Source organism: Aythya ferina, assembly GCF_964211825.1.
Source record: "Aythya ferina genome assembly, chromosome: 5".
Lineage (NCBI taxonomy): Eukaryota > Metazoa > Chordata > Aves > Anseriformes > Anatidae > Aythya > Aythya ferina.
Window position 1 is genome coordinate 9,282,273 of NC_140301.1, and position 24,004 is coordinate 9,306,276.

The window sequence follows — 24,004 nt, forward strand, 5'->3', positions numbered from 1 at the left end:
AGATTTTATAAGGAAGAATTGGCAAATTCACTTATTGCATAGAGTTGTCAAAACAGGGTTGTTAATAACTGAGGGTAGTTGATTTATGCCTAGGATTGAATTCATTTCTACATTTCAGTTAATTGTAAAATTGCTTTCTCAGCACCATTTTCTATGTAAAATCTTTTTTTCAAGTACAGTGGATGACAATTAGGGATTACGTGTCAGCAATCTGTCAGAATCATTTAGAAGTTCAGACATGTTGATTGACTTTGAACTGACATAAAGTATAGGTCTGTGAATATACACCTGTGGTTTTACTCCAAATTTAACTCCTGTTGCTAGAAAGCTTAAAGTGCTTCCTCTGTAGTCTGTGATGGTGTGAGTTCACTTAGCGCTGAAAGGCTGAATGTAGGCTTTGTCACTTCTATGGTGGGAACGTTGGCTGTTTTTTCACAACGGTATCAACTGTAGGGGTTGTTACCCCTACACGCACGCCCATCCACGCACGTATATATTACACACACATATTCATTCACCACATCCAGTTGTTTGTGGCAAATTTTGTGCCTCGTTAGGTCAGCTTGGTTTTGCTCGCGAGCTTCAGTAGTATCAGTGCTTGATTCCTGCCATAGCAGATGCTTTTCAGAGGCAGTCTTTCCTAGGAAAAGACAGAGTTTAAAGTTTTGCCATGAAGTATGTCCTTGCAATGTGCCACTTTTCTATTTGCCAGTCCTTCTGTGGCCATAGAAGCTGTATATGGACCTGCAGGATTCCTGTTTCAGTCCTTATTATTTTACAGAATCTCATTGTCTGGGATCTTGCCAGTATTAATTTGGGCATAGTGACTGGACAGAACAAAAATAAAAGGGGCATCAACGATGTTATGTTATACCAGTAACGATGCTTTAATTCCTCAGAAGGTGAGCAGGCTTTTGCTGCCCTCTGCATAAGCAATCTGGAGGCATGAATTCTGGTTATTTTTTCCCCCCTCTTATTTAAGACTGTTGCCTGTGTTCACTATGAAGTGGGCTTTAAGGTCACGGGAGGTTTCCAGGCCTTCAGAGGATATCTACAATTATGTGGGGCTGCAGCTTGTTGAAATTCCTGACATTTTCATGCCCACCGTGATGCGAAGCTTTGCTCGTGCTGCTTCCCAAATCATTGATTAAAAAAGTGTAGTTTCTAGTGCTATCCTGCTGCTTCCAGTGCTGGACTGATCAGTTTAGGTTATTTTAATTGCTGTAATTTGCTGTCTGTTACAGACTGCAGCTCGTACCGCTCCAGTCTGTGGATGACGAGCTTGGCAGCCTCCTGTGGGGTTGTGCTAACACCACGAGCATCAGCTGCTGCACGGTGAGGCAGTCGGCGTTGTGAGTTGGGATTTGGGCTGGTTTTGTGTTTCTGACTCGGGCCGGGTTTGTGTTTCTGAGCCCGGCTTTTTTTTTTTTTTTTTTTTTTTTTTGTGTGTGTGTGTGTGTTTCTGAGCCCGGCCGAAGGCGGTTTCAGGAGCCATCACAGCATCTCCCCCAGAGCTGCCACGGGGAAGGGCAGACCCCTCACTCTGGGCTTGGGGGGGCGATATCGCGGGCATGTCGCGACAGGCTGGGGAGAAGGCGGGGCGGGGCCGGGCCCGGCGCGCCGCGTCGCGGTCGCCATGGCGGCGCCGCGGGGGCCGCCGGGAGCTGGGCGGGGGGAAGGTGCTAGCCGTTAGTGGCCGTTAGTGGCCGTTAATGGCTGGTAACCGCCGCCCCCTCCCTCAGGCGCTCGCCGGCGGCATGAGCAGCGGCGGCGAGGAGGAGGAGGAGGAGGAGGAGGAGGAGGAGGAAGGGGCAGGGGCGTCCCCATTCTCGTCCCCGTCCCCGTCCCCCCGCGGCCGGGCGGGCCGTAGGTAACGGCGCGGCGGGGAGGAGGCTGCGTGGTGCGGGCTGGGGTTCCCCGGGTTTTATTTCACCTCCTGCAGGCGCCCCGCTGTGCTCCGCAGGGCCACGACCAGGCACAGAGGCACGTCCTGCCCTTAAAACAAGCGGGGGGAGCTGGCCGTGCCCGGGTCCTTCTGGGATGTGGCCTCCCTTTGAGGTACCTCTCGGGGCGCTGCTTGAAACAGCTCTCGATTTGGGGGCCTGTTGCTGCAGTGTTCACTGGCAGCCGTGAAATGCAACTGAAGAAGACCGCTGTCAGGGCTTGAGCTGGAACAGCCTCATTAAATTCTGTGGGCACAATATGAATTTCCCTCATACATACCCTGCACCTGAATAATGCTGCTGCTCTATTGTAATAAGTGTCTACCAAACGCTCACGCAGCAGCTTCCGTGTGTAACTGCCAAGATCTCAAAGGTATAATAATAAAAAACACCTCTTACACTGACTTTACCCCCCTCCCCGAACGCACTTTCTCAGAGTCTTCTTGCTGTTGTTGTCTTCTTAATTCGCCAGAGGCAGAGGTTTAACGTGGGAAATCTAATATTTGTAGAGGCTGAAAACAAGGCCTGGTGAAAGGATGTTAGGCGTTTTTGTGCTTTCAGCATAGATCGGCATTGTGTCTGACGGTGGGACATCAGTGAATGTGTGGTAAATAATAAGCACAGTGTTTTGTTAGTCAGACTTCAGCTTTAACACCAAACACACCTGATTTGATATAAGATACTTATTTAAATACATATGCACACTTGAGACTGTGGTACTTTCAGAAGTCTTGTACTAATTACTCTGATGAAGGTTATAGCTGTGACTATGCCAGCATTTTGGAAAGGGGTCCCATGAAATTTAAGTTTTATGTGGCTCAAAACACAACCAGCGTGCCACAGAGTGGCCAGGATGTGCATGGGGAAGGTTGGGGGTCCAGTCCTTGCTCTGGTGCAACCCGGGAGCTTTGGGCAGAGAACTGCAGGAGAGGGAACACATTTCTCCTGCCAGTTCTGCATATTCGGCTTGTGTTGTCCTCTGGAAAACTCAATTTTCTGTTATTTCTTACTTGCATTTAACGTGGGTCTTGTTCATTACTCTGAATATACATGTATATTTTTTTTTGAAAAGTTAACAGCCTGGACTTTTTAGCTCTTGATGTAAGCAAACACTTAGCGAATAGTGTTTTTCTGAGTGGATTCCTTCTGTCAGTGCTTTTTCCCAGGTTAGCCTAGTATGTCAGTGTTATTTTGGTACAAAGTACCCTAATGCAAATTGTGCCGAGCAAAGGAATGTGTTAAGGAAGTATCCCTGCCCAAAACGTCAAGTCTGGACAGAGTTGCATCGGTTTGCTGAATTTGAATGCATAATACCTTTATCCTTATCTTTAATAAACTCTCAGAGAGTTATTTTCCAACAAAATGCATTATTATGCATTCCTAAGTTATATCCCTTATATCTGCCTGTTTCAAAACTGCCTCTGTTAAATTTTTGTCTTCCTGCTTTCACATCCAAGACCTAGGGTGCAGCAGATGTTGGACAACGCCATGCTTGGGGGTGCTTGGCCTGCGCTGCTTTTCTCCTCTTGTTGTGTGCGTGTGGCCTGTCGTTTCCATTGTGCTACCATGTCTCTGTGGCAAAACGGTATAAAGAGGGTTTGCGGGCTGATTCTGGGCAGGGAACATGACCCTTTTTCGGGTTAGTTTCAACAAGAAGCAGTTTCCCTGGAGTTCCACAACATGACCAGTGAACGGTTATGTAGACACACGCATGTAGGTAACAGCAGCGGAGAACGGTAGGACAAAACTCCTTCACATTGCCCCCAAGTGCTTGCTATTATAGAAATATATTCTAAGGATTACTGGGACAAAATATTTTGCAATAGATTGTTGCTGCACCTTGTGAATATGCATTATTTCCATGTTTATAAAAATATGTTATGCTTAAAAGGTTCATTTCAGGAGCATTAACATAATACGCTTGTTTGGATGGCTCTTTCATAGCTTGAATTAACCAAGCAGAATTACTCACTGCAGTAAAGTGTGTAGGCAGGTGTTTCCAGGGTACATGCGTTCCTATAAAATACTAATGTGAAGTCTAATTTCATTGTTTTGTTGTTATGAAAAAAAAATCTATAGGTTAGAGGAAAGTTTATAAAGAAATCTACTGGCATGTTATCAGTTTTTGTTGACTTAGAGCCCAATATAATAATTTCTTTGTTAGGAGGGAGTACACAGACACAATATTATAAAAGATATTTCTGGCCCAAGGCAAGGATGGCTGCATTATTCATGAGTAAAGAAGTTACGAGTGAGTTATGCAAGGTGTCCTACTAAAAGTCTAACCTTGTATAATATCAAGTATTTGTGTGCAAGCCATAGTTCTTGTGTATCTTCCCTATGAATGTGTTTTGAGAAGGAAAATTGTAACTGTTGGAATGAATGGATTCTCAGTGCAGAGGTTGCTTGATATCATTAATCCAATTCCACAGGACTTGAAAGAAGAAAAAATAATCTTGATTATCCTTGGCTTGTGCTAAAGGCCCCTTGATACTTTGAGCATCTCAGTGGCCAAGGATAGGATGTTAATGTAAAACCTCTGATTTCCTCTGGTCTCCGTATGTGAGAAGGAAGGTGACACTTTGATGTTTCTGGTGTTAGTTTTTCTTTAGTTTATAAAAGGTAATGTTTGAATCTGTTTCACAGTTTGGAACAGGAACTAAAAAAAAATCAATAGCGAGCTATAATTTAATAAGTAGAATGTAAGTAGGATGGTCAGAAATACAAAATAAATGCTGTTTATCCGTTCTGGAGATTACTGAAAAAATAGAAAAATAATTTTGTTGTCATGATACAAAGAAATGTCATTTTGGGGGGCAGCAGCACTGGTTAACTTTCCAATTAAACATACTACAGATAATATTCTTTTACATTTCTCATTTTTAACACAGGAAGGCTGCTGAAGACTCAGAAATAACAGAAGGAAAAGAACAGTCTCCTTTGAAAGACAGTCTTTCACCATGGGAAGAATGGTTCATTGAGAAAGAAAAGGAACTACGTGCCCGCTTACAGGCGAGAGCTGCAGAGGTGAATACATCTGATTAGCTTGATATCAAGTCTAATAGAAAATAGCAATCAACCAATAGAGGAGTTCTTTTACTTTTGGTTGTGAAAAAACAAGTAGTTTTGTCCATTATTTTAGGGTCATTATCTCTTCATAATGTTTGGCAATGCTTATGTGATTCATGCTCTGCATATTCTCTTTTGCTAAACATTGCACATCACTGGTAGTGCTCTATAATGTTTTTCTTATTCTACTGTCAGGTAATGGTTCAAGTTTAAAAGAATAAAACGTTTCTGTAATTGGTACCTTCATTTTCATCATGGGTACATACGAATGCATGTAGGCAGTAAAACACGACAGGGTGTGTGCTGGGCGTAAGCATGCCAAACTGCTTGGTTAGATATGAGGCACAGTGTTATTACCTGCTTAGTGTGTAATTACACAACTGTTTAGAGTCATTTTCCAGGCTGTACCTCTCTGTTTTTCTTCCTTCCTTCCATTTTTTGCCCCCTTGCATACAAACAGTTCCTGAATACTGGGGATGAGGCAGAATTAAGTGAACGCACTATATCTTTTCTTGATTAATGTATGGGTAGTTGCAGTTGATTAAACGATACTATTGTTTACAATCAAGTTGGAAATATTGGGTAGTGGTTAGAATAATTACATCAAAGTTAGATCATTTCTCACTTTAGTTACTGATTTGTCATTTGACCTTGAGCAGTGTCCTAACCTTTCTATGATTCCCTTTATCTGTAAAGTGAAAGTAACATATATTTTTTATGTGGGTTACCTTGTGCTGTTATTAAACACCTACCACTAGAAGGTTATAGAACATTGTTTTAGAGGTCAGCATAACACCAAAATAATCTGTTAATCTTGAGGAGTATTTTCTGATCTGTTAGTGATCACCACACGTTTAATGTTCTCCCCTTTAGAATCCAGTTCAGTAGTTGTCTCTCTTTGTAGTACTACATATCCCATTAACTGAAAGGACATTTAGAAGGAGGGGTGATTTACTATGTTGAATTATTTACAAAGCCCAGCTAAAAAATATATTTCAGGTGCATCTTCTAAAATCTTATACATTTCCATTGGTTGTTTCAATCACATTATCACAGAATTTCTAGGTTGGAAGAGACCTCAAGATCATCAAGTCCAACCTCTACCTAACGCTAACAATCCCCACTAAACCATATCCCTAAGCTCTACATCTAAACGTCTTTTAAAGACTTCCAGGGATGGTGACTCCACCACTTCCCTGTTTCAGTGTTGGCTGTTATCCATCTTTTCCAAAATCTTAATGAAGGAAAATTTTCTAAATCTAATGCTTATATTGTTTTAACTGCAGCACCATTGACAATACTGAGCGCGTTTGTATAGGTGGCCATGACATTAAAGTTGTCTGCTTTTTCTTTAATTAGCAAATGAACATACAGCTTGAGAAGATGAAGCAAAAAGAAGAATGTGAAAGAAGGAAAAGGCTAGCTGAAGAGAAGCACAAGGAGTGGATGCAAAAAAAAAGAGAAGAGGTAAAATACTCTTTGCTTGCAAGAGTTCCAGCATATGCCATGCTTAAGTAAACCTATGTAAAATTTACTTAGACTGTTTGGACAGCCATGTTTTTAATTTGCTGAAAGAATGACTTTTTAATTGAAAATTGCAAAACCACACCAACACAGTTAAACATTCTCCCAAGACTGATTTCTTTTTTTTTTTCTTTTTTTTTTTTTTTCCCATGAGGTATAAAGAGATCTGTTTTCTGAGTAGTCAGATAACTGACAATTGGCTTACATCTTGTGCAGTAGACTTCTGCTAATGATAGGTGGGATTCTGGTCTAGGGTATACCCTAGTCTTTCTGACTTCCTAGGTTCAATGTCCAAGCACATTGGGTGAAGTGTACAACTTAACTGCGATGTTTTGTACACCAAGTAGAGCCAGAAAAGGGGTTTAGTTAAGTACCGTTGTGGACAGGCAAATAGTATGGTAGAGTTTAGAGGGATAATTGAGGTGTGAGGCCAGATTCAGGAAATTCTCAGTAGACCACAGCTAGCAATTGGGAGTTCCTTCATGCAAAAAGTCATTTCTGAGTGGGATCAAGAAATCTTTTTCAGTTCTCCAGAGAGGATGTCCATGTCCAGTGTCAGAAGCAGACAGAATCCCGATCTCTACAGGGCAATATACAGCTCTGTGTGCCACAAACAGGGTGTGCTCTGAGTGGCAACAATGGAAAAGCTTGAGAGATTTGGTCTTGTTCAGCCCCTGGTAATTCATGGACATACTTGTTCACTGTCTTATGGTCTGTAGCAATACCTGTTACTTACTGTTTGGTACTTCTGTTTCTCAATAAAATCAGATGAAAATTGATCAAAAATAACACAATAGCACTACGTGGGCTAGATATCCAGGCCTAATACATTTGTCTCTCCACCTTCAGGTTCAATCTAGAACCACTAAAATAACCTGTGTTTGGATCAAATCTATTTTCTTTTAGCCTCATTGCTGACTGGCTGACTAGCATAAATCTGCACCAGAACAATCCTGCTTCAGATGTTCAATATGATGTAGAAAGGATCCGTCCTTGTTGAAGTACACAGCAAAAAGTAAAGGACGTATTATTCAGCAAGAACAATGCAATTTTCCTCTTCTAAAACACAAATTACAGCTGTCTGTAACTATTCATTGGCTTAAACAAGCTTGGGTTGCCCGTTTAAAATTTTTCACTTCAGAGTTCAAAACAGTCAAAATTCTCTCTGAGTCTGTCTATCTCAGTCAACTTCTGTAAATCTCTAAATATTTGGGTCCTCCTTGAAACTTTGGGTTTACTGATGAACAACTTCTGTTGTCCATGAGAGTAGGAGATCTTTTTGATGGTACCTCAGCCCAGGGGACAGTGGAAAAAAACAAACAAACATATTTGTGTCTGGACTTGTACATGTTATGTTTTGGAAGAATAAGGTCATCCTTAGGCCATGTCCCAAGCACTTACCAAAAGTAATCTGATTTTCATTTAAATCAGATGATTCATTGGGTAGTTTTTCTGTAAACTGCACTCAAATCAAGAACAAACTGAACTTAAAGGCTTAGCTGTCTTTAGAATATTAACATGTGCGTTACATAGTCCTCACCACTTCAGGTTTCTGCAAGATTACCTGTGGATCTGAACACAGACTGAAGGATAAGCATGTCAATTCAGTGGCTAAGAATGCATTTAAAATTGCATGAAGATTTCATGTGAAGTTTAAGGTTGGATTCATGAATACTTGCTATGATTTTCTTGAGGAATGTGTGTGCGTGTTTTATTTGGGAAAGCTCTCTTTATTTCCTTCTACAGGCATGAAAAGCTGCTCCTTCTTGAGGGCAAAATTCACAGTATTCTTCACTGAGATAAGCATTAAGCACTCATCGTTTTCATACCTCCCTGACTCTTACCCTTCTGTGTAAATTGCAGAAAATGCTTTACTCTACAGGAGGCAGTCCTTTCAGGGATGTTACCTTTATGATCTCTGCAAATCTATCATCCTTCCCCATAGCTGAATACTATACTGAGGAAGGAAGTAAGGGATGCTTGAGCGTACACGAAACTTTTTCCTTCATGTTGAGCACAAAATCTTGGGGCAGCTGCAGGATACTGCTGGAAAAATTTTTGTACCGTGAATGTGAGGGATGTTTATGCCAGAATTAGAATCGCTGTATTTGCATAGAAGCATTCTGCTCTTTTTCTGTCTGTCAAGTCAGATTTCTTGCACTTTGTTCTGTGGCGAAGTAAGTTGTGATCTGACAGACTTTTCAGGTCATGTCAGGTTAGGAAGCAACACTTGAGGATCAATTTCATCTACTGGTAGTCACTGTTTTTTGTTTTGTTTTGTTTGTTTAATATCTATTTAAAAACATGTGATGTGAAGTTTTCATACGCTTCCAGTCATTTTGCATAAATTATTTTTGAAAATAAAGGTGTCATCAGCATTTAATAAACTTCTATGTAAATAGCTGTTGTGATTTTAAAGGTTGAAAGTGAACTAGAACTGATATTTTGAAATATGAACTATCAAAGAACATTTTAAGCTGTGAAATATGTATGCAAATATAACAAAATTTTGCAGTTTACCAGGAAGTAAAGGCTTAATAAAATAAGCTGTCGGGTGTTATCCTGGTTCTACTAATGCCTTTTCAATTTTCATTAAGATACTAGATCTCTGGTGGACAAAAATAGTCTTACATTCTCTGTCTCCTAAGGTTGAGTCATTTGTGGGCAGACAGTAAATTGTCTGTCTGACTTGTTCTGTTTTAGCTGTAATAGAGCTCTATCTTTTAACAAGTCAGAGGAATACTGGTCAAAAAAATTTAACTCTAAAAGTATCTACAGACATATTTCTGAATCCAGAAGAAAATTTGAATGAAACCAACAGGATTTTGTACGTATTACTGAAACTTCTTTCTCCGTTACTGTTACATTTATGGATAAAAATGAGGTATGCGTGGTTATAAATGTTGAGCAAGTGAAGTTGTTCAATGTCATGTTTTCATTATTAAAGAAGCCTTATTTTGACAGGGATTTGAGTGGTATTTGGAACTGAACTTAGATCAGCAAAGCCGTTAGAGTCTGTCTTAATGTTTTTGGCATGTTAAAATGATTGCTTGATTGCTAATTGCTGTATTTAGGCTCTAGTTTGTAAGGAGCTTTGTGTAGGCAACTCACAGTTGAACTGTGTAGCTTAAAAAGAAAGAAATCTACATCCTTGATTTCCCTCATCTCATCACTGATCTAAATCTTGAATAGGTATTGAAAACTGCCTACTGTCTCATTTCTTCGGGTTAGAATTAGCGCTTGTGAAAGCTTATTTTCTCCATGTGTGTTCGTTCTGGTACTTTTTGTTGTATTTTTTATTGCTATTTTTGTTCTACATTTTGATAACCACAGATGGGTAAATCTGTTAACATTATGTGGAATAAAGTTGTTAAGAGGTAAAATTGACCTATATATGCATAGTTTATTTTGGATTGAAACAGTGCAGCCACGCTTACAAAGCTTGTAATTCCTTGTGCCATACATAAATTTTATTAGGTTTTGAGTACAAAGATGTATTTTTGTGAAGTAATTTAAAACTTCAGCTCATTTTAAGCTGCGATGTGGTAGGTATATATTTATGTAATTGTATTAGCTCCTAAAGCAGTTCAAATCTGTGATGACTGTACCAACAACTTGCTTATGGTCCTATTTTAAAGTCAGTCACTGCTTTTGTGTATACTCCTAGAGGTGTATAAGTCTAGAACTGTAGAGAATTTCACTCGCCCACTTTTTACATTAATAGAAAAGCTGTTTTCCCTCTGTCATTTTCAATTTTATCAGTACAATCTTGAAAGCCTGTAAATGTCCTTCTCATAGTTCTTTATTATCTCTCAGTCCTTGAGGGAAAAATTACCTGATTTCACTGGTTGATCACATTCTTCCAAATTCTTTGAAAATGCGCGATTCTTCTGTTCAAATTGAAGAATTTTAAAAGTGGAAGTAATCAGGTCTGAAGTAGTACTTTTAAAATATATAAAAGTAAACCTTTGAAAATCTTAGGAACAGCAGACTCAGTACTGGACTAATTTTGAAAATCCATTTATATGTAGCTTTTCCTTGTCTGTGTTGTCTATGTTGCTTTTTGTAGCTAAATGTTTTTGCAAAAGCTGGGTATATTTCTTGTTACTATGTCATTTAACGTGCTGATACGATGCGTAAGCACTAAATCCATCCAAGCAGCTTGTGGAAGCATTCTGAGCTAATACTCAGCTCTGTTTCCCGTACTAGTGACAAGCAGAAAGATAAAAGTTTTCGGAGGGCCAAGAAAGGACCCTTTCCTAGTGGAATGAAGCTAAAGGTTTTATTTTATTTTATTTTATTTTATTTTATTTTATTTTATTTTATTTTATTTTATTTTATTTTATTTTATTATTTTATTTTTTATTAAGAAAGAGGTAAGGAATTGCTAGAACTTATAATTAAAAAATAAAAATGGAGACCCTTGAAGTCTGTCAGTTCATGGTTATATGCTGACTGACTCCCAGTAGATGATGAACAGATCAGTTAACTTCAATCATTGTTTACCACTGAGTAAGGTTAAAAATGCAAGCCTGTATCTCTGAATCATTGGGACTGGGTTGGGACTGGGAGACCTCCATGTGTGATACGTTTGGAAAATCTCCTCTCCATAACAGCATCTTTGTAACTTCTATCTTGTCAAATGTGTTCTTGCTTGACAAATAAGAGCTATAGTTTTGTGACTGTAGGTGATGCTCAAATGATTTGCAGATTTGGGTAAATAACAGTTGAAGGAGGAAGATAAAAAGTACTGCTTTAATGTCTTCAAAATATTTGGGATTTCCATCTGTGATCCTTCCAAGGGTTTTGCTTTCTTATCTATATTTTGATGGATGAACATGTGATTACAAAACTGGCTGAGTATAAAATGAGCAACAATAATGTCATGAGTGAGGTCATAGGTGTTCAGAGCTGATCACTCATTCATGCTTTCTTTTGTAGTGTTTCCTTTGAAGATCACCACTATTCAGAATTTGTCCAAAATGGTTCAATTCCAAGTTCCTTCACAGTGTGACCAGACACTGGTTCTACTGCCTCATTACTCCCTGTATTCTACTCAGTGGAAGTTTGGAGATGCTAGTGAAAAGCTTCTCTTCTATTTTGGAAAATACGTAAGCTGCTGTCTGATGCCAGTTTAGTGTTTTGTTCTTTTTTGTTGTTGTTTTGTTTTGTCTTTTCCCTCATCTGCCCTGGAGTTTCTGAATTCAAGACGTACGTAGCCTTTTTCCCCCAACCTCATCTCCCATGAATGAGGAGCAGTACACAGAACTCTTGAGTTTAAAAACCCTTTGTCTTCCAGACTCCCTTTCTTCCTTACTCCGTGTCCTCTTCCTGGTATTTCTGGAAAGACCTGAGGATGGTTTTAATTATAGATGTCTCACACAATGTGATATTATGTTATCTTCATGTAAACAGTGACACAGCCCCTACCTCTTTGTTTTTTGATAATCCGGGTTTAAGACTTGCCCACTTGTCAAGGGTGCTGTTTTAACAAGACTGTCAGAAGAACCCCAGTTTTATACACGAGCTACTCTCTATTGTTTTGCCACAGAATAGAAAGCTTGTTGTTGACAGTAGAAATATTTTTTTCTTTTAATTTCTTTTTTCTGTTTTACATAACTTGTGATCCACAGATGTGGTTTGATGGTTCTTCTCAACAACTGTGGGATTGAACACTTAAATTAGCTACATAATTAGCTACATTTGATTTCTGATTTACTGATTAATTGCTATCAACTCAAAGTACCAGAGGCTTTGAGAAATACATTATGGATGCATAAACTGTGAAATGTTTATGAAATGATATAACCATTTAATTCTTTATAACATTCTCATAGATGAACCTCTAATGAATTAATGCTGATTAAAATATCAGGATTAAAAGTAAGGGATGATGACAACATTTTTTTGATTAAACATTTAAAAAATTAACATCGATGCAGTGCTCTTCACCCTCTACATTCTATTTAATGTTTTCATGTCCTGTTATATCCACCTTTACTAACTACATGACTTCACTCTTGGAATACCAATAGAATCTAAACCTAGAAATATCTAGAGAATTTGATTAATGTATATACATAGTGTACATATAAATACATGATACATTGTTGTTGGTTAGCTCTGGTAAGTGGCTAAGCACCACGCAGCTGTTCTCTCACTTAATTCTTCCCTCCACCCACTCACCCACCCTCCTAATGGCAGGATGTGGAAGAGTCACCATCCTGCCAAGAGGGTGAAACTGAGAAAACTTGTGAACTGAGGTAAAGACAATTTAACAGGTAAAGCAAAAGACGCATATAAAGCAAAACAAAATAAGGAGTTGATTCACTAATTCCCACAGTCAGGCAAACAGTTAGCCATGAAATGCATGGCTTCATCATGCCTAATAGGTATTTTGGAAGACAAATGCTCTAACTCCAAATGTTCTCCCCCTCCTCTTTGTTTCCCTCAGCTTTTGTTGCTGAACATAACATCATATGTTATGACCCTTTGGTCAGCTTGGGTGAGCTGTCCTGGCTGTGTCTCCCCCCATTTGGGTACTGGAAGACTTCTGTTTGGTTTCCTCAGTGCTGTTTCTTCTCCAGGCTGAAAAAGCCCAACTTCCTTTGTCTGTCTTCATAGGAGATGTGCTCCATCCCTTTGATCATCCTCATGGTCTTCCTCTGGACTTGCTATAATAGGTCCACGTCCTTGTACTGGGGTCTCCAGAGCTGAATGCAGTACTCCTGGAGGAGAACCACCTCCCTCAACTTACTCGTCGTGCTTCTTTTGATGGAGCCCAGGATACAGTTGGCTTTCTGGGGTGCAGGTGCATGTTGCCAAGTCATGTTGAGCTTCTCATCAACCAACACTCCCGAGTCCTTTTTGTCAGAGCTGCTCTCAGTCCATTGTCTGCCCAGCCTGTATTTGTGCTTAGGATAACCCCAGTCCAGCTGCAGGACCTTACACTTGGTCTTGTTGAACTTCATGAGGTTCACATGAGGTTCTGCCCCTCTGAATGGCAACCCTTCCCTTCAGCGTGTTGCCGTGGCACACAGCGTGGTGTCTTCGGCAGTCTTGCTGAGGGTGTGCTCAGTCCTGCTGTCCGTGTTGCCAACAAAGTTGTTAAGTAAGAGGCAGGCCCAACACCAACCCTGTGGAACACCACTCATCACTGGTCTCTACCTGGACACTGAGCTGTAGAACTCGTGGAACTCTTTGAGTGCAACCATCCAGGCAATCTCTTACCCACGGAGTGGCCCTTCCGTCAAATCCATGCCTCTCCAATTTAGAGACAAGGATATCGTTTGGGACAGTGTCAAATGCTTTGCACGTGTCCAGGTAGATTACGTCAGTTGTTCTTCCCTATCACCACCACGCTGTAACCCCATCACAGAAGGCCACCAGATTATGGAGAGGTTATAGAGGCATTTTTATGAGCCGGGGTTGGTGACTGAGCTGTGGAAAATTCAGCTGTGCTAAATGACAAAGATAACAACAGTTGGCTGAATGACAATGTTTCCGAGATTGTTAAATGTGCCTGATGTTCTGGATTGCTGTGAGGATAAATGAGGAAATTTGGGTGTATGTTCTGATGTTGGTTCCTATATTTCACTGTCAGCATAAAATTATGGTAGAATATGGAAGCTAAGATGTCAGAGCAAACAGCTGTGAAATAGAAAAGAAAAATGTCCAAAAAGAAAAATGCTGTTACATTCTGCAGAGTGGGAAACAGGAAACGATTGCTGTGAGAAGTATCTTAGACGTACAAAACAAAACACTAATTTCTGGAAATATTTCTGTTCGTAGAATCACAGAATGGTTTGGGTTGGAAGGGACCTAGAAAGATCATCTAGTTCCAACTCTTCTGTCGTGACACTGCATAGAAAATGCAGAACACATAGCAGCTCTGCACTTGTCCCTCTCTTCAACCTCTCATTTAATTGTTAATACAAAAGTACAGGACTGTATGTTTTATTGATTGTCTTCCAGCTGGATATGTTGTCTCTGTTGCAGTGCTAATTGGGCTATTTTCTGCCTGGGAAATTCTTCCTGACAGAAGGCAGATATACTAAATAAAGTGTGATGCTTCTTCAAATTTTAAATTCCTCTGACAATTCTCAGCATATACACAGATGTGATTTTTCTTAGGAGCTTGATAGTTGAGCCGCTGAGACATTGGTTTGGTACTGACGTGGTGAGACACGTGCTGCCCACTGAGTCACCCGTCCTGCTCTGTGTGACGGCTGGGTTTGTTTTGGGTGGCGCATTTCCAGGTAGTGACCTAGCCCAGTCTTTATTATGTTCATAGGCTCGATAGGATCTCAGCCCAGAGCAGTGAACCTGCAGGCCAGATTTGTATCCTTTCTCCTTAATAATGTGCCTGGGTGGGGTGGTGGGAGAACAAGCCTTTCTTGCAGTGAGTAATTGGATGTTTTACAATCGATACCTTAATTTATGTAATATGTGTAATCATATTTTAAAGTGCATGTAAATTTCCTAGTGGTTTGCTGAACAGATCATGTCTGTATGGAACAAAGGATCAAAGAGAATTTTTAAAATCCGATCTGACAATACCAAGCGTAAACAAATTAAATCCCCCTCACACCCCCCCCAACTGTGGAAGGGGAGTGAAGGGAGGATTGAAGAACATAGACATTAATATGCACATTCCTGGCATTTTTGATAGCCTGCATAAGGGAAAGTAATGAGGCTGGAGGGAAGCTGGCAAGGCTGGGGTGACAGGAGCTTGACATGAAGCAGGTTATTAAAGCAGCTGAGAATGTGGTGTACACTGACTGTATGAAGGAGAAGCTGTTCTGTCCTAGAGAGAAAAAGGAAGCGCTTCTGGTTTGCCTGCAGAATAATTTCTAGGCAGCTGCAACGTCTGCAATCCTATAGGGAGTCTCCCAATCTTCAGGGTGTCTCATCGGAAGAAAAACTTAGCAATAGCTGTGGCTTTCATGGTAATATGCAAGTATGCATGGCACATCATTGTTTACATAGGGCTTTATTTAACTTTGGGACAGCCTAGATTGTTGCTAAACTGCTGGACTCATTTGAAGTATTGTGATTAAAGATTTGTTATCTAAGAAGCTCCCCCCCCCCCTTTAATTACAACCTTCAGAAAGATTTTTAGCCTATTTTCTGCTTAGATATTGTCGATAGTGTATAAAGCCCTTATGTATGGAAGGGCCCCATTTTAAAATTTTCTCCTATATTTATTTTTTGCTTGTTGTATAACCCTTAGCTAAAAGCTGCTGCTTTGAAAGATCCTTACTTTTGTAATCTAATGTTACAGTAAGCGCTCAAATTTCATGTAGAGTGCTGATAAATAAAAGCTAGCAAACAACAAAAGACTTGAAATCCTTGTAAGCCTTTTTTTTTTTTTTTTTTTTTTTGCAAATGACTTTAACTCACTGTCTTAGCATGTGTCTCTTATCTGCATAATGCTTGCTGTGTGTCTCAGACTGTCATTGTCTCAAAATAGGAGTTGTTGAGAGATGCAAGTGGGGAATATTTGGTAATGAAGGGACAGAGGAGCAGCTCTCAATAAAAGAGAATAAGATGCATTATAGAAGGAGGAAAATCTTGGTTATTTGTTTTTCATGTAGATGTTACTTAGGATCTACATAACTTACCAAAACCAGGTGATTTTTCTTTTTTACCTATTTAAACAAAAACGAGTTTTCTTCATATTAGGAAAAATCATTTCTATTCTTTAATAGTACGGAAATGTTTCAAAATCTCAGCTTTTTAAAAATTTTTTCTTCTTTTTTCTTTTTTTTCCCCCAGACGAAGTTCTTTTATTGGTCTTAGTTGTGATCAGTAATTTTATCACGTGTACAGGCCTTTTCTACAAACCCTGCTGTGAAGTCATGTTATTAAGACTTTGATTATTTAGTAGTTCTGTGGAGTTTTATGTTGCAAAATATGCATTGAAATTGGCGTGTATTCAGATCTGACTGTTTTCCTTGTGTTGCAGAACAGATTCAGCTGATGTTCACCAGAATTTATTAGAAGTGAAATGGAAAAAAAGAATATACAAGGAGAAAATGTAGTTTTGTAGCCAGTCGTATTTTGAAATTGAGTGCAGTGCATGCACAAATAACAGTTTCTTGTCAGATGAGAACATACAACAAGAGTACCCCATACAGGGCTCTTGTATGTACCATTGTAGTGAAGAAATGCACACCAGAGGTTACGGCAAATATAGTCAGTAAGGCATATCTTGTAAAAGGAAAAAAAAAAAACAGTTGATGCATACTTTAGCTGCTGCTGTTAACATTGTACTATTGCTTCTAGTAGTGCCCAACGCAGATAGGGGCATGCTAATGCAAGTAATTCTGTAATCTGGCTCATTTAGATAAGAAGAGTGCAGTTTAACATCATGGCACTTTACAAGGAAATGAATGGTGAGAGTAAGCTAAGGTTATGCTTGAAAGGACTTCTTTATCAAGACAAGTTTATGTAGTGTGGATGAAGCTTCAAATATGAAAATATTATTGTCCAGTATATTCTTACAATAAAAATAGCAAACACTTTCGAGAGAAAATGTATTGTTATTGGCCTTGGGTTTGCACCTCATCCAGTAAGTGGCAGAAATGAGTTAGTGTTCTGCAGGGCAATATAAGCTGAACTTTTCTTTTGTATAATGCTGCTTTAGTGCAGTACTGACAAGTTTTGTTGCTCAGGACAAGGACTGACCCAGTAAATACCCACTTTAGACCAGACCAAGAGAATTGTGCTGGTCCCCAGCTCCAGTTTTATGCCTATTGTTTCTTTATGCATAAATGCATTTTCCAGAAGAAAACAGAATTTTCTGGAAGAAAAGCAGGGGAAGAGGGGAGATCTAGCTTTCTATCTTTAAGGGCCTGGGGGTCCTGGTGGACAACAGGTTGGCTATGAGCCAGCAGCGTGCCCTGGTGGCCAAGAAGGCCAATGGGGATCCTGGCATGCATTAAAAGGAGCGTGGCCAGCAGGTCAAGGGAGGTGATCCTCCCCCTCTACTCTGCCCTGGGCAGGCCTCACCTGGAGTACTGTGTCCAGTTCTGGGCTCCCCGGTACAAAAAAGACAGGGATCTCCTGGAAAGAGTCCAGCGGAGGGCCACAAAGATGTTACGGGGCCTGGAGCATCTTCTTTGTGAGGAAAGGCTGAGAGACCTGGGGCTGTTCAGCCTGGAGAGAAGACTGAGAGGGGATCTCATCGATGTGTATAAATACCTGAGGTGTGGGAGACAGAGGGATTTGGCCAACCTCTTTTCAGTGGTTTTCAGGGACAGGATGAGGAGTAATGGTCACAAGATAGAGCATGTGAAGTTCCGCACCAATGTGTGAAAGACAGGCTGCCGAGGGAGGTTGTGGAGTCTCCTTCTCTGGAGATATTTAAGGCCTGTCTGGACACCTACCTGGGCAGCCTGCTCTAAGGAACCTGCTTTGGCAGGGGGGTTGGACCCAATGATCTTTTGAGGTCCCTTCCAACCCCTACAGTTCTGTGATTCTGTGATCTTTTTGTGTTTACAAGTGAGACAGGAAGGGAAGTATATATGCATGTTTTCCTTTCCCTTTTTTTGTTTTTTATTTTGGTAAATGTTTTTCCTCTTTTCGTTGAAGAAGACATCCAGTTTGTTTTACTTTGCAGTTGTACTTCCAGGCATTAGACTTCCATACAGAATGCCAACTGTAGTAATTACGAGAAGTTGTAATTTCCAACTATGCTGCATAAGTCCTTTATATAGTCAAAAATTGTTTAAGTATGTCAAAATAGTTCAGATTCTCCTTCTTACTAGCAAGGAGCTTACATGAAAAAGATTTCTTAGAGAAAAATGTCTTTATTTGGCAGTTCTTTTCTATAAAATGGAATATGTTTCATATTGAGTCTTCTGCCTCTCCTCCAAGTCATGTGTACAGCTTGCCTAGTAAAGATTTTTGCCCCTATGTGTGTATCACAGGTTCTTCAGAGCTAGGTAAGCTAAGCAGCAGTAGTAGTACTGAACCAGCAGAATCCCAGGCATTTCAAAAAGGTTGCCAGAAAGGGAAGTGAGAGGTATGGTTAGTCTTCAGTTGAAAATGACTTTCTCTCCAGATTAAGAAGAGCCCTTCAGTATGTGCTTGTTAGCCTAGAGAATGGTTCCCAAAACATTGCATGCCATTAGATTCACACACTTGGAAAAGACAGAGAAGTAATGACACTTCTGTGTTTTGTATTTTAAAAATTATAAGGATAGCAATTTCACTTCACACTGTTATTTTTCACCAACCCAATGTATTTTCTCATTTTCTATTTCAGCAGGTAAAAAGGGGGATCCTGTAGACAAACAGGTGAATTTCATACGCAAATAAATGAAAAAGTATCACAAATGTAGAAAATATAATGCATGAACTGGATTCTCATTTGGACTTCCTATTTTCCATATCCGTTTATGCTTAAGTGTGCTGAAAATCTGCACATTAATAATCTCAGTTATTCTTAGAAGGGGGGCAGTTTGACTTCCACTTGGTACTGGAGTTTGCTCTAGGTTCACTGAAAAGTGGATTTCTTCATCTAAAATGAAAACATGTTTGTCAAGAATTGCAACATATATTTATTTCCCAGAAATACTGAGAAGTGTTTGAAGTTTTTTAAAAGATGTTTGAAGAAATAAAACATAACAGCATAGGGAATCCAGAAAGTCAATTTTTATCATGTTTTATGACAAGTTTATATGTTTAAAACTATTTTATCTGCAGCTAGTGATGAATAGGTTCTGTCTTCAGAGACTGCAATAAGATTTTTTTCAAGGTTTATGATATTTTTATTTGTAATTAATAATAAACTATTCATCAAAATAATTGCCCATTGAAATATATTGAAAAAATTTATTCTGTTTCTTTTATCTGTTTCATGTAGGAAAGAAGGGAAAGGGAGCGAAAGCAGAGCAAGGAAATGGCAGAAAAAGCCACAAGGGAGCTAGAAAAAATGCAGCTACAAGAAAAGGCTGAAGTAAAGTATAAAGAATGGTTAAAGAAGAAGAGAGCTGAAGAGTCAGAAAAGAAGAAAAGAGAGAAGGTATTATTTATTTATTTATTTGGATAGGTTTACCTGACATGTTAAATATATTGGTTGATTAAATTGATTGGAGTTTATCAGATGGAGTGTTGTATGTTAAGAATAGTTTCAGAAGTTATATTTTTTAGTGCAGTGAAGACATTGAGGTATGGCCAACAAAGCATGATGCATATTAAACACGTTTGTTAGTAGTCTTTGTTGCAAAGCCAAGCAAATCCACTGCAGTCATGATGTGTGATATGGGAAATAGAAATGCCAACCACAGAGTATATCTTCATTACTCAGCCGAGGCAGAAAATAAGCAGCATTCTGGGTGTTTTTATCCCAGTACTGCTATTATCTTGGTCATTATACTTGCGTGTATTTCAAACTAAAAAAAAGTTCCCTTCTATCTGTCTGTACCAATCTGATGCTAGGAGCCCTTATTTTAGTGTTACTTCATATTTAATAATTAATCAGCTATTTATTTTTATAGGAGCTTCATAAGACCTTTTACTTGTTGTAAGCGTCTTCGAGGTCCTACAACAAATTATAAGAAAGCTGCATTTTCAGAAATCATCCAAAATTCCTCTGTATCATGTATTGGTCTTCCAAAAGAGTTTTGCAAGCTTCCCACTCCCTTGCCCCCAAATTAATATAGAGGGGGTGGTGGTGGTGAGGATGTGATTTTGTGTTTTTTCAGACTTAAAGAAAAAAAAGTGACTTTTCTATTTTTGGGAAAATGTGTTCATATATGAAAACATAATTGAAATATATTCAGCAGCCTGGGAATCTGCAAAGATTTTATTTGCTGTTTTTGTATATTGTACAGGGCTTTGTCAGTAGACATATTAGTTGTTTGTTTGTTTGTTTGTTTGTTTTTAATTTCTTGTACTTACAGGAAAAAGAAAAAGAAAGGGAAGCAGAGCTGCAGGAGAAGAGAGAGAGATCAGAGAAGATCTTTCAGGAATGGCTACATAATGCTAGAAATAAACCACGCCCTGTTTTAAATGGTTATGGCTTTCCACATAGGAAATCTACAGGTTTGTATTCCTGCTACACATATGTAGTGGCTTAGGATTGTGGTTCCTTCTCTCTAATCTTTCAATGTAAAATGAAGCCTGTTTAAGAATTTCATCTAATACATAGTTTTGACATGTAGGAATGAATATCCCATATGGTATAAGTTAGAGAAGCTTTTACAGTCAGTCATTAGTACATTTTTCATAGCCATTTATTGGAGGAAAAGAATGTTACTTGAGAAGACAATAATGTTGCATACCAAATTATAATTGATTTTGATCTCATTATGTTCCTTATCAGGCATAAGAATCACCAAAGCCAATTACTGGTTCCTGCAAAGCGTATCAGCTATGTTAGCATCCTTGTTAAGTCAATGTTTGTGTTAGAGGAGCTGTGTGCCTTCTTATTGCACCACAATCTGTGTTTGAAAAGAGGAGATTTTTGAGATACAAAAATTAACAGAAGCCTGGCAGAAGTCCTGTCTGAAAAAGAAGACACAGAATCATCCTCTGTTCTTAGCTACACTTTGCGTTTAGCATTGCAATTGTATCACACCTTCTTGGGTCTGTGGTCTTGTTCTATTGTTGTTTTACTTTTAAAGGGAAGTGTTAAAGAGACTACTGCTGATAGCTGGTATGGAGTTTTGAGAGCCTCACTTGATTTTTGTCTCTTCTTCGCAATCCCACATGGTACAAAAGCTGAAGTGCTGTAAGAAATAGTATTGCACATTACATTTGAGTGCTTAATTAAATTTCCGTTAAAAACAAACAAACAAAAGAAAAATCTATGCTTTCATCTTTCTTTTTGCTCAGAAGTAAAATCATTGTTACTTGAATTTATAACAGAAAATATTCAGACTTTGAATGCTTAAGGAAATGGACGTAGCAGATGAACAACCAGTTGTTCTTGTGCTTACATCTGTTTATAGGTTGTGATACACTTTGCTTTCATGTTTTGTTTTGGAACCTCATTAGTTCCTGACAGCTGCAATCATTTGTTAAATTGATTTAAAAAAAAAAAAAAAAAAAAGTAAAATCCATACTCAGTTGTGTTCACACAATAGAATACATTATAGACTTTGTTTTACCCAACATCGTGATAGTGCACTGGAATTTCACTACAGACAAGCGTGACTGATAGAGCAATATGTTCTGTCAGTCACATTTTAGGCTTTCTGATACTGCTTTGTGGGCCCCCAGGTTAATAATTGCAGGTTATTAATGTAATTATGGAAAACCAGCATATTTTTCTCCTCAGTAAAATGAAAAGTCGTAGTTCATCAAACATGGAAAAATAAGTGAATTTTACATACATGGTGACAGGAAGTCATATTTATAACTGCTTTGAAATAATACAAGGTAGCCAGTTTTTTTACATTCACGTTTTTTAAGTTTACAGAAGACTGAGCATTCTGAATGTTGCACAGAATTCAACCTGTTTTTTTTTTTGTTTGTTTGTTTGTTTGTTTTTTAACACAGATGAGAAATATGCCAGTAAAAGAAAGCTAGAAGATTTATCTCTGAATCATTTGAATTATGTGATGTACCTTTTAAGATGCAGTTGTGTCTTTGTTAGTCAAATAATTTTTATAACTGCTGGCATTATAAAGCTTGTAGCATAAATATTCCTTCTTAGTTATGTGTTTTTTCTAAATGTTTTAGGGCGCCCTGATGGAAATTCATATCCAGCTCCAGCATATTGCAACCCCATTCCTTGGAAACCAGTGTATGTGCCTCCTCCAAAGGAAGACAGTGTTCTTACCATGAAGAATAGTAAGAGACCTGTATCTTGTCAATCCCATAAGTCTTCATCTATAGTAATTTGTAAGCCCAAGAACAACCTTCGTGTTGGCTCCTTGCATAGAAAGCAGTTGTAGTATGGAAAGCAAAATCATTCTTATGAGCTTGAGTAAACTGGGGCATAAATGTCAAGTTACATGTCCAAATGTGTTTTTTTGTTTTTTTTTTTAAGAACCTGTTTTGTGTTTATAGGTAACTGACCAATAACCTTATTATTTAGTGGCTCTTATATGTTTTTGTTTTGTTTTTTTTTAAGAAGTCATATTTAGCTAATTATAATGGGATTGTACCTCAATACAAATAAAATCTACAGTATTGTTGGTTGCTTTCTTCATTTTTTTGTTGTTGAAAGAGTTCTTTTGTGCATATGATTGTGTTCCAGTATTATTGGATTATTTTAAAGATGGTGGTTGTAACAGACTTTAAAACAATTCTTGGCTTAATGGGGGAGAAACTCGAGGCCTGTGTGCAGCTGCAGGGCTATGATGGCATTGGGATTACAGAGATGTAGCTGGATAGCTTACATCGCTGGAACACTGCAGTGGATGGATACAGGTCCTTTAGGAACGAAAGTCTGGGAGAACAGCACAGCAGCAATGCATGAAGTTTTACCTGAGGACTGATGATTAGCCAGATGAGACCTTATGAGAGTTTGTATTAAAGGGCGACCAAGCTGAGCGATGCTGCGATGGGCATCTCCTGCAGACCACTCGATCAGGAAGAAGTTAAGTGTGACACTTCTCAAAGACAATTGGAAGAAGCCTTATACTTGCAGGCCGTTGTCTCACAGGAAGACTTGAATGACCCTGAAATCTGCTGGAAGGGCAAGAAAGCAGAGTACAGCAGTCAAGGGAGTTTCTGGAGTGCATTGATAACTTCTTGACCTTCCTGACACAGCTGATAGAGGAACTGACAAGCGGAGGCTCTTCTGGAAGAGTCTAGGTTGCAAAGAAAACCAGACCTTTCAAATGCATTATCAAGGGTCCTGTCAATCTGAATCTTGAACATTTTTAGTGAGGAAGATGTTCTCATGATGGTGATTTTTCTTCTTATATACAGGTGCAATTTCTTCTGGAGCAACTCATGCCCATTGTCTCTGTCAGCAAGAATCGTAATGAAGAGGCTACCTGTCTTCTCCATGGCTAACTGTTAGATGGTCAAAGACTGTGTTTAACTCCCCACTGAGCCTTCTCTTATGTAGGCTGAATAAATGCAGTTTGTTTAAATGTTCTTCACGTTACTACCCATATCTGTAATTACCACACCTGAAACAATTGGGAAGGACAAAAATGCAGGAATTACTGTAGTGTCTGTGCTGGTACAACCTCACCTCAAGTACTGTGTGCAGTTCTGGGCACCACAGTACACAAAGGATGTAAAACTGCTGGAGAGTGTCCAGAGGAGGGCTACAAAGGTGGTGAAGGGCCTAGTGGGGAAGACGTATGAGGAGCGGCTGAGGGCACTGGGCCGGTTCAGCCTGGAGAAGAGGAGGCTGAGGGGAGACCTCATTGCGGCCTACAACTTCCTCGCAAGGGGGAGTGGAGGGGCAGGTGCCGATCTATTCTCTTTAGTCACCAGTGACAGGACCTGTGGGAAAGGTGTCAAGCTGAGGCAGGGGAGGCTTAGGCTAGACATCA

The 24,004-nt window shown here is 39.3% G+C and overlaps 1 protein-coding gene across 1 annotated transcript; it reads left to right on the forward strand.

Annotated features, from left to right (window-relative positions):
* The first annotated feature begins 1,664 nt into the window (after positions 1-1,664).
* Positions 1,665-22,701, forward strand: CCDC34 (coiled-coil domain containing 34). Its single transcript, XM_084520917.1, has 6 exons — positions 1,665-1,870; positions 4,835-4,970; positions 6,372-6,479; positions 19,408-19,566; positions 20,447-20,588; positions 22,230-22,701. Exons 1-6 carry the CDS (start codon positions 1,713-1,715, stop codon positions 22,442-22,444), a joined length of 918 nt encoding a protein of 305 aa, XP_084377043.1. The 5' UTR covers positions 1,665-1,712; the 3' UTR covers positions 22,445-22,701.
* Positions 22,702-24,004: the final 1,303 nt, after the last annotated feature.

Coding starts and splice junctions, on each gene's coding strand:
- CCDC34 (XM_084520917.1), top strand. CDS start 1,713: ATGGCTGGTAACCGCCGCCCCCTCCCTCAGGCGCTCGCCGGCGGCATG. Junction 4,971..6,371: donor TACAGGCGAGAGCTGCAGAG/GTGAATACATCT, acceptor TTCTTTAATTAG/CAAATGAACATACAGCTTGA. Junction 6,480..19,407: donor TGCAAAAAAAAAGAGAAGAG/GTAAAATACTCT, acceptor TGTTTCATGTAG/GAAAGAAGGGAAAGGGAGCG.